The sequence below is a fragment of the Ictalurus punctatus genome, chromosome 18 (assembly GCF_001660625.3).
Source record: "Ictalurus punctatus breed USDA103 chromosome 18, Coco_2.0, whole genome shotgun sequence".
Lineage (NCBI taxonomy): Eukaryota > Metazoa > Chordata > Actinopteri > Siluriformes > Ictaluridae > Ictalurus > Ictalurus punctatus.
This window is the reverse complement of record NC_030433.2, coordinates 18,722,959-18,733,898: the sequence shown is the minus strand read 5'-3', so window position 1 is coordinate 18,733,898 and position 10,940 is coordinate 18,722,959. Positions and strand designations below refer to the sequence as shown.

The 10,940-nt window shown below is 42.1% G+C and overlaps 1 protein-coding gene across 1 annotated transcript in view; it reads left to right on the top strand.

Moving 5' to 3' along the window:
- The window catches only part of kif20a (kinesin family member 20A), a 12,175-nt gene extending 1,957 nt beyond the window's left edge, over window positions 1-10,218 (top strand). The window contains exons 3-19 of the mRNA XM_017493575.3: window positions 47-139; window positions 313-432; window positions 632-770; window positions 893-1,068; window positions 1,242-1,332; window positions 1,910-2,119; window positions 2,466-2,577; window positions 3,138-3,203; window positions 3,487-3,630; window positions 3,781-3,949; window positions 4,663-4,803; window positions 5,204-5,343; window positions 7,031-7,133; window positions 7,381-7,645; window positions 8,215-8,294; window positions 8,587-8,724; window positions 8,828-10,218. Coding sequence (XP_017349064.1) covers window positions 47-139; window positions 313-432; window positions 632-770; window positions 893-1,068; window positions 1,242-1,332; window positions 1,910-2,119; window positions 2,466-2,577; window positions 3,138-3,203; window positions 3,487-3,630; window positions 3,781-3,949; window positions 4,663-4,803; window positions 5,204-5,343; window positions 7,031-7,133; window positions 7,381-7,645; window positions 8,215-8,294; window positions 8,587-8,724; window positions 8,828-9,160 — 2,520 coding nt within the window. The 3' untranslated portion in view covers window positions 9,161-10,218. The remainder of the gene's footprint in view (window positions 1-46; window positions 140-312; window positions 433-631; window positions 771-892; window positions 1,069-1,241; window positions 1,333-1,909; window positions 2,120-2,465; window positions 2,578-3,137; window positions 3,204-3,486; window positions 3,631-3,780; window positions 3,950-4,662; window positions 4,804-5,203; window positions 5,344-7,030; window positions 7,134-7,380; window positions 7,646-8,214; window positions 8,295-8,586; window positions 8,725-8,827) is intronic.
- The last annotated feature ends 722 nt before the right edge of the window (window positions 10,219-10,940 follow it).

Sequence of the window (10,940 nt, the reverse complement as noted above, 5' to 3'; positions counted from 1 at the left end):
GCCCAAGTGCCTGACCGTAATACAGTGAGTGTGTGTGTGCACGCAGGTGAACAGAGGTGAGCGTGCGGAAGAAAAGCTGCAGGTGTTTCTGCGTGTCCGTCCTCTTACAGATGCAGAGAGACAGCGTGGAGAGGATCAGGTCACTTTGTCAACCTCACATAAACATTCTATATTATATTATTCTGTATAATGCGTGCAGTAAGAGTAATAAGCTGTGTGTGAAACGTCACTGTATTTATGGATAGGTGTGATTTGTATTGTGTTGGTGTGATTGTAATGTTTTTAACATGGTGTGTGTGTGCGCGTGCACAGGGCTCTGTATGTGTGCAGAGTGAAGACACACTCCTCCTGAAGGCCCCTAAAGACTCACACAGCATGAAGAGTGCAGAGAGAGGAGTGTCACAAAGTGTACACAAGTTCACCTTCACACGGGTATGCGCGCGTGCACACACACACAATCTGGCTTCATCCTGATCACCTCTGTGTACATTGTTGTTTTGATATATTTTGGAAGATATAGTACTCTATAGTGTATATAGTAATCTGTTAATAGGCATGCACACTGCTGATGAGTTCTCACAATATTGCATTGTGTTCAGAAGTGTGTGTGTGTGTGTGTGTGTGTGTGTAGATTTTCAGGGAATCAGCATCTCAGCAGGAAGTGTATGATCAGGTGATGAAGGAGATGGTGCGAGATGTCCTTCATGGAGAGAACAGGCTTCTCTACACATATGGAGTGACCAATTCGGGCAAGACCTTCACCATTCAGGGTAACACACGCGCACACACATCCAGTCACACTGATTGCATGAAATGAACATAAGCACTGTACTGTAGACATGATGATTGGTGAGGACAGCAGTGTGTCTGTGTCCTGTGTGTCCCTGTGCAGGCTCGGCAGGTGAAGTCGGTCTCCTCCCCCGAGCTTTAGTCTCAGTGTTCACTGCACTGTCGGGACAGCTTTACCCCCGTGCTGACCTGAAGCCCGTTCTCAAGCAGGAGGTCCGCCGACTCAGCGATGCAGATGTCCGCACTGAGGAGGACCGACTCCATGCTCTGCTGCGAGAGGTACGTGCCCACAGGGGGTGGGGCTAACACCCCCAGAGAGCACCGACTGGTTTAAACCAGACAAATTAACTGTGTGTCTATTTTCTCTAATTTGTTGCAGTAGTGTATGTGTGCTTTCAAATATCTTATTTAAAGTGAAAATTGAGTGTAGTACTGTGATTTGTGTGTTACAGGAGGAGGTGTGTAGGAAACGTGGGGGTGTAAATGCAAGTGTTAGTTGGGACAGTGGGATCAGTGGACTCTCAGCCATCACACGATTGGAAGGTGAGACAGGTCCAACAGCTACATGGATCTACACACAGCTCTGTTCTGATCTCATGATGTAAAACATTTCAGTGGTCTTCAGCGGTGTAGTGACTGATAAAATTTGTTTATATATTTTTACAAGTTGGATGCAAATCACTTCCCGTTCACTATTAATGCTGTCTGCACATGGCAGATCATAAGTGTTGTAGCACCTACATGTTGCCCTGCATGCTAGACACTGTCCTTTTAGATTCACATGTTATTGTGTAATAAATATTAACTAAATTATTGGCACCCTCGGTTTTGTTTGGGTCACTCATCTGCGTTAAGTGGAGCCATGCCCAATTGTAAAATAAGTTTTGCGTTTTGTTTTAATTGCCTAGTCGTCACCCCACAATCTCTGTAGAAGCTCTTGCCTTCATGCAGCTAGATTACAATTCAGATTAGGTACTGAACTGCACTGTCCTTTGGAAGAGAGACGTATGGTAAACAGGTGCTAAAGGGAAATTGGTCATCATCGGGTTTATTTATTTACATAAGCTACAGTTTGTCCTTGTATATGTGTGTATCCTAACCTCATACTGCTGTGTTGCAGACTCGGACGGTGTGTGCGTTGACCTAGAGGGAGCAGGCCTCTGCGATGTCGCCGTGGATAAAACGCTGCAGTTCGGCATCTGGGTTTCATTTTACGAGATTTACAACGAGTTTGTTTATGATCTGCTGGAGCCACCCACATCTCTGCACACACAGAAGAGGAATACACTGAGACTGAGCGACGACAAGCACGGCAACGTCTATGTCAAAGGTATACATACACACACGCGCAGTATCTGCTTTATAAACTTTCACACACAGGGCTCTATGGAATAAATGACTACAGGACAGAGGGTTTTCACTTTGTTGTGATTTATTTGCACAGGCGGTCAGTGTGTATGTAAAATTTGTCATGGCAACATCTTTTTAAGAAACAGCTGAATGTCTCTGAGCCAATCAGGTTTCATAAGGCAGCAGAAGCAGCCCATGCGACATGGCCATGTCCACTAGGGATCTGGGGAGCAGGGGGTCTTGTGTTGAACAGGCTTGTGTTTCTGTAAAGTGTGGTGTTGTTTTGAACAGAGGTGTTTAAGTGTGTTGTATTGTGTTGTGTGCAGATCTGACTTGGGTGAATGTGCGCAGTGCTGACGAGGCATGGCGAGTGCTCACTGTAGGGCGGAATAACCAGAGCTTTGCCAGCACGCACCTCAACCACAACTCCAGCCGCAGGTTAATTATTATTATTATTTTTTTTTTAAGATGACAAGTTTAAATTCTAAGCAACTGTTGTAACTTAAGGAGAAGCTCCACCATCCTCAGCACCCATGCACGCGATCATAGTAGAAGGTCTTCGTTCTGTTTACGGATGTTACGTAACCATGCGAAGACAACCGATGTCACAAACAGCCTCAACTGACATTTCCCATGAAATCCGACCCAACAGCTCAAATTATAGATAATTATTTTAAGCTTCTAGTTGCGAATCAGGGAAAGATAAGGAAACAATTTTGAATGCATATTTTTTTTATATACTTGTTCATTTTTAACCAGAAAAAAGTTCTATACTGCTGCTTTAAGGATAAAGTATGATGTGTGATGCAGACGAAGAGACTCAGCAAACTTCAAACTGATTTATTATTTATAATGAGTTCCATTTTATTTAAAAATCATTTTATTATTTTTTTTCCCCCTGTGACAAACACATAACGGAACGAAGTTCACTGGATAGGCACGAACATCGCTACTCTTTATACACATGTGTAACTTATTTGCATTTGTGTGTGTTTCAGTCACAGTGTGTTTACTGTGAGAGTGCTGCATATCCAGCCGGAGGGCGTCGCCACACGCATCAGCGAGTGAGTTACACCACTAAACATTTTATTCACACGCATAGAAATCTGTCACTGGTTGTGAGAGAATGTCAGAATGAACCACACTACGTTCAGAGCCGAACCCTAACCTCCAAAAAGTTTGAAATAAATAAAGAGATGAAGGGTTTTGCATACTGAGGTTAAGTGTGTAATGTTACACTTACAGTGACACAGTAGTCAGTTGAAATGCTTTTGTTTATTAGTATGCAATGATATTAATAGCAGTAAGTGTGTGTGTGTGTGTGTGTGTGTGTGTGTGTGTTTTCAGGTTGTGTATGTGTGACCTGGCTGGCTCGGAGCGCTGTAAAGATCAGCAGAACGGAGAGCGGATGAAGGAGGCGAACATCATCAACACTTCCTTGCTCACACTGGGACGCTGCATCAGTGCTATGAGACACAACCAGACGTACAGGTGAGTGTACGCACTACACAACATGCGTTTGACAGTGATCTCCCCAAGTGATTAGTGTGTTACTCATCACGAGCGCTTAATGTGTTAGCCCCCTTGATCAGTTAGTGTGTCGATCACCCGAGTGATTAGTACGTTGCCTGTGTGTCGTAGGCAGCGCCCGGCGCAGGTTGTTCCCTTCCGAGAAAGTAAACTAACCCGAGTGCTGCAGAGTTTCTTCTCAGGACACGGCCGTGCCTGCATGATGGTCAACGTGAATTCCTGCAGTTCCAGTTACGACGAGACACTGCACGCCCTCAAGTTCTCTGCCATCGCCACACAGGTAAAACACACGTACACAAGTATGCGCCCTGCACGGCTTCAAGTGCTCGGTCATCGCCACACAGGTTAGGGCTGTGCAATTAATTGGATTTTCAATTTCAATTATGAAAACAAAATAATCAAGATAAAAGGATTATTGAGCCACACTGAGAGCGAGCCTTTCGCCGACAAGAAAGGTTAAACCATTTCAGCCGTTGCGAAATAGTTTGCTTTCAAGGAGTCCGATGTGGAACAAAAAGAAATAACGTTTGGTATCACTGGAAAGCTCATTTCCTCTAGTGTCATAACCGCTGGTCTAAATACACTCATTTCCTTTCTAGAGCTCACTAATAGTGAGAAACTACAGACTGATCTAAACCAGGAGACAGAATTTCATTGGCTAAGGAAGTTTAAAGTTAATTTCTGATTATGCAATTCGCTGAAATGCGTCACATGATGTGCTCCACTAGCTTTGTTTAATTTATTTAATTAAATAAATTTATTTAATTTGGTTTTACATATTTATTTTCAGTTAACCCACTGTTAAAAATACAATCATTTATTTATTTATTTATTTATTTATTTATTTATTTATTTATTTAAAAAGTCCAATAAATACATGTTTCCAAAGTCAATGAGTAATCATGTTTAACAATCGTGATTGATTTTTGCCATAATCAAGCAGCCCTAACCCAGGTAACACACACTCATTTGGTGATGTTGTTGACGTTCTAGCTGGTCCATGGTCCTGCCTCTAAGAGCCGAGTGGCCTACATCCTCTCCTTGCTGCGTGATCACGCAGACCACACCCTGATGGAGGAGGACGAGGAGGAGAACAGTGACGAGGAGGAGGATGTCAGCATTTTCCAGCCAGAGGTGAGTGACTGTTACTGATGTCAACAGTGATATCTTTGCTGTAGACTTCTCCTCTCAGTGACACAGTCATGTGCAGTGTGAAATGTGGGGAAATACGCCCAGTCATCCTACACCACTACAGCTCTTTAGACTAGGTATGACGTATCCCACCACATCCCGCCTCTTGCATTTTGATTGGCTAGTCATTTGTACGTCAGACATTACTGAGTGGTTGAGAATTCCTAGTGATTGTAGGCTGGGTGTAGAGGTGAAAAACACTTGATTTATAAATGCAAAAAAAAAAATTACAAAATGGGGAATCCAGACAAAGCACTGACGGACACAATTCTACATACTACCAACAAATATTATTAGTATGCAGGAATTCCTCTTTCACACATGACATTTATGGTTTGTGTAGGCTCTGTTGAAGGCGATTAACGTGCTAAAACGAGAGGTCCTGCGTCAGCGGGAGGAGAAAGACGAGCTGGAGCTGAAGATCAGAGAGCAGGTGTGTACGGAGATGATGGAGGTCATCAACCGCATGCAGCTCGACTTCAGGTAACAGAAACGTGCACACACTACTGGTCCAAAGTTTGGAGACACTTGACTGAAATGTTTCTCATTGTCTTAAAAACCTTTTGATCTGAAGGTGTACGATTAAATGTTTGAAATCGGTGTTGTAGACAGAAATATAATTGTGCCAACGTATTCATTTCTTTCATTAGAAAACTAACATATTTATAATAAAATATTTTTTTAAGTGAAGGACTTAAAAAAAAAAAATTTAAAAAGGCAGCTAATAAGTGTCCAGCATAGGTGTGAACTCCTTTAATACTGTTTAAAAAGCATCTCAGGGAAATTCCTCAAGAAATCGGATGAGAAAATGCCAAGAAAACATTTCTGGAAAGTCTAGGCAAAAAGGGCGTCTATTTTGTAGATGCTAAAATACTAAATTATTTAGTTTTATTTTGGATTTTTTATCACAACATAATTCCCATAGTTCCATTTGTGTTATTCCAGAGTTTTCAAGACATTATTATTCTAAAACCGGGAAGGGGGGCGGGGGGGTAAATAATGAGTGTGTCTCTAAAATTTTGACCAGTAATGTACATTGCAACACAGGTTGCACAACTTAACACCCATTAAAGACTGAACCTGGATAGATAGTCAAATAAGCAGACAATGTTAAATACTCAATAGTGGCTGGATGGATAGATAGATAGTGCTGGCTCAAATTTTGCCTATTACCTGAAGACACTTAACATAGAAACAGATACATATTCAATTGGAGAAAGAAAAATAAGACACCAGCCGTGAGTGAGAAGAAGGAAGGGTCCAGGTTTATTCGTTCCGTTCCACCACACGAGATCCCCACAGTTTGAGACGCCCCAAAATGCGATCTAAAAGACCAGAGCTGAAGCTCCTCTTCTATTTATACATTTTTCTTAGGGTCAGGATGACCCAGACATCAATATGTTTAGAGTTAGCTATCCCAGAACACCATTACGTACATCAATTGGCAGTGTTGAGCCACCCTTATCACGCGGGTGCAGTTCCGGCTCCAAAATATATTTTGTCTTGTTTCACTCTTTAAAAATAACTTGACCTTGTCTGTGTCGCTCCCTGACTGGATTTTCGTCGAGAACGGACACTTTCAAACACACCATCTCTACATTGAGTAAATTTTATGTTTGTTCTACATTTCTTTTATTTTGTTTATAGTGCTTGCATGTACATTACCGTATAATAGTTTTTCATGAAACAGATTAATTTCTGTTTTCTGCATACACACCAGGCCTGTGTGTGTGTGTGTGTGTGTGTCTTAGTTGACCTTCTGCCTGTGTGCAGAAGTACTCCACCTATGCTCTGAGACCTGCCGCACTTAATCAAATATATGTATTGTTATCCCCCTGTGCCTTGCTTATCTGTGTGTTGTGTCTTAGGTGAATATCCGTTCATACAGTCCACCAGCCCAGTGAATTCTCAATAAGATTACATATTACTCATACTAGGTCTCCCTTGTGTTTATTTCGTGTATTTTTTATATACAACAATAGATAGACAGACAGATAAATAGAGGTGGGGTATTGTTGAAGTAAGTACATTAGTGAGCTCTGGGTTGCAGGAAAAGAACAGTCAGTACACTGTAAAACATACAGTGTAGAATAGAGGTGTATGTCTCAGTGCACGGACATTGTAACTGTGGACATACGATGATAATTGCAACATTTTTGTCCGACTGCAGTGAGAGTATGGAGAGTGAGAGAGAACTGATGGAGAATCGGTGTGAGAACAAAATTACCAACCTGAAGAGCAGCTTAAAGAAGTATTACAGTCAGCAGCTGGAGGTGAGACATGTTACTGATTCCAAAGCCTCGCTATTGACTTCAATGCTGCGGTACTAACCTCAACACCGAACTGCTGACCTCGGCACTGTAATAAAATGACCCTGTGGCTACTTCTCAAAATGTGTACAGTCAGTGCAGTAGTATTCAGGGACACTCGGTGTGTAGTGTACTATTAATATCTGGGTTCTCTAGAAGAATCTGTGACAAATGAAATGTGCTAAAAAAAAAACAAAACCCTGTGTTTAAGGAGCGAGACGAACAGATCGAAGAGCTCAGTGCAGCCCTGAGAGAGAAGGAGGAAGGAAGCGCAGCTCCTATTTTTCCTTCTCTGGTGGAGTGCGATGGACTCCGGCGATCTCGGCGCATAGCTTCATCACACAAACGCAGCAGCCAGAACGAACTCGCGGAGTTGGAACACACTAACGCCGAATTAGCACAAGTTAAAGCTGAGCTGGAGCAGTGCAGAGCTGAGCTTGACCTCAAACAAACTGAACTTACGCTCAAAACACTCGGTAAGATAAAATGCCACATAAGATAAAATATACATACTCGTACTCAGCAAAAAAAAAAGTAGTACCTCTTTCAGGAGACTGTATTTTAAAGACCATTTTGTAAAATCCAAATAAGCTTTACAGAGCTTTATTAGAAAGGGTTTAAACAATGTTTTTCATGCTTGTTCAATGAATGGTCTGAACTTATATAGCGCTTTCGTAAACCTTAGTGGTTCCAAAGCGTGTCAGTGAACCATAAACAATTATTGCACATGCACCTGTAGAACAGTCCTTAAGACACACAGTTTACAGGTGGTAGGCAAGTAAGGTTACAATAACTTAGAACATTAAAGAGACCTTTCTACTGTCTCTGAAAAACACCAGAAGAAAGATGTCTAGGGTTCCTGCTCACCTGCATGAACATGTCATAGACCTGCTGCAGGAGGCACGAGGACTACAGATGTGGCCAGAGCAATAAACTGCAATGTCTGTAATATAAGATCCCTAAGACGGTGCTACAGGGAGACATTCATCACCACAACATCTACACCTTATATCTATGTCTCACCTCTCTGTCTTACTTTCCTCAGAGCTGAAGCGTTTTCAGGATCATCCAGGAGCCTCAAGCCTAACTGGGACTGCAGAGCGCAAACTCCTTGATGGACAGAAGGTGTGTGGTTTATATAGTGCACCCATTTGAGCCTGTAGTGTTTTCATAATGATGATCGACCCCATCAAATCGTTTAGAACATCAACAGTGATGTCCACTGAGGGTTTGCACCTGATCAGCCTACAGACTACCCATAATGCACTGCTTAAAGAAGAAATGTGCTCTATATAGTGAATGGAGTGTATGACAGGATCACAATGTTTATATAGTGAACCAAATTCATTACTGAACACACTAACCCCCTAAGCGTGTGTGTGTGTGTGTGTGTGTGTGTGTGTGTGTGTGTATATAGACTCTGAGGCAGTTGCGTGCTGATCTACACACACTGGTGTTGAAGCTGCAGTCTGGAGAGCGAGCGTGCTGTCATTTTACTGATGGAGAGAAACTCCGCACAGCCCTGAACACCGCTGACTCAACACTCATCAAACAGGTATTATTATACACACACTTGTGGCACCGCCCTTAACTCCACCATCATATCAAACAGGTACAGATCAACAGGTTCACTCTGCGTGTATGTGCGTGTTTTTCAGGATCAGATGCTGATGGAACTTCACTCGACCCTGCAGCTCCTTAAAGCACAGCTCCATCGTAAAGATGAGACTCTGGCAGATCTTAAGCGACCTTTCACCGCCACTACCCCTGTGACCCCTAGCTCCTGCAGTAGGCGGGGCTGTGGAGTCGCTGTGGCGATGGTCGAGAACCAACCCCCAGGCAAGCGACCGTTCCTGCGGCTTTTCACGCCGTCACGTACCAACAAAACGAGTGTGAAGGCAGACAACACAACACCGTATGCCCGTATACTGCGCTCACGCCAACCCTCTCCCCCGCCCAGCCCCGCCCTCACACGCAGGGGAAGATTCTGACACTCACCTGACTCCTGATTCTTCTGAGATTTACTAAGGCGTTAAATATCATCACGTTATACTTCTGTTACTTCCCAATCCTAGTCCCATTCTGCTTTTGTAATCATGTGTAACACTGATACGAACCTTTTAAACATTACTCATCTAACTAGTCCGCTAATTAACAGCCCTTCCTGGGTTGAAGTGGGTGTGCGGGGAGAAGGGACACTAAAACATGCAGGACCAGGTTTAGGTACTTCTGTTGTAAAGCAGAACATTTAATTAGCCAAGCTTTATGGATTAACAGAGCAGCAGATTTTCCTCTGTTCATACTTACACTGAAATGTCACATGTAGAATTTATTATACTATTAATTATTAAGCAATTCTCCATTAAGCCTTTTCCCTAACAACCTGTTCATTAAGCTAAAGGGCGGGCCAAGGCAGGATTTCCATAATTACCTACTCTAATGGCTAATTAATGTAATAACAATCAAGCTAATGAAGGTATTATTTTATATGCAAAAACTATTACAAAATATTGTAATATTTTGTATATATGATCATTAGCTTATTGATTAGTGACTCATTAACAGTATAAATGTGACTCTTAATGTAAAATTTGAAGTCTGTCCTGAAAGTTTATTCAACATATTGGATTGAATTGATCTCTCTGGAGTAAAAAAAAAAAGAAGAGTTTGTAATAAAGGTTAAAGCTTTAACGACAGCACAGTTTGTACATTTGTGTAGAACATCTGTCAGAGATTACACAGAGCTAGGCTAACTGTGCTATCTATGCACACAGTTTATTACGCAGGGCATTCTTAAGGTATTCATACATATATATTTTTTAATCTTTTTTTTTTTTTACTTCGTAAGATTGACATGAACAGTGTGTTTATGTTGATGGTGTGTGTGTTGTGATTTATAGATTGGATATAGAGTAATGACGCATAGTCACGCTAAATTTGTATTCAAATCTTTATGCTGTTTAAGTACACACTTTAATGTTAATACGAGTTCTGTGTAAAGGAAATGTTGCGGTGGACTGAATAAAACACTCATGTATACAGACATAAATGGGATTGTTTTTAATCTACACACACTGGATGTATCAGTTTTGGATGCACACCTTAAACCCTTAAAGGCTCTGGTATACTTTTTTTTACGCCTATGCTAGCGCATACGCACAGTCGTTCGCGTAGCCTTTCAAATACACCATTTGACATGTACGCGGTCGACGCATGCGCATTACGACAACTTGCACTACCCCTCCTGGCCAACAAGAGTCAGTACAGAGCAGTAAAGCAGGTCTTCTGGGCTGAAGGACGACAACGAAGAAGAATGCTTGGGCAATCTCTCGCGGTGATTAGCATCCATATATAAATCCTTACACTCTAAGGCTAGAATTGTTATAAATGCGGGTACTTTCTAACCTGCACTCGTTTCCGTCTCTTCTGTTTATTCTTCAAGTACATTGAGAATCAACGGCCCTGGGTCACTGTTGCCACCTTGTGGAACGACTAAATAGTGCGGCAGAATTAAATGCGCATGTGCGCGTACTCTGGTTCAACACTTAACTCCCACAAACATTGAAGAAATATACAAGCCTTGTCCATTCAACCCCAAGAGAGAATCTGCGTTTGCTGATCCATCACTGTTTGTGCAGTTTTATTTAAGAGAGATGCACAAAAGTCCTATTAGAGAATCGGACATCATTGAATACTTAGTCATGTGACCTGAATTATACCTGATAGACATCTGTTCTGATTAACATCAGGAGATGGTGCTGATTAGTGAAA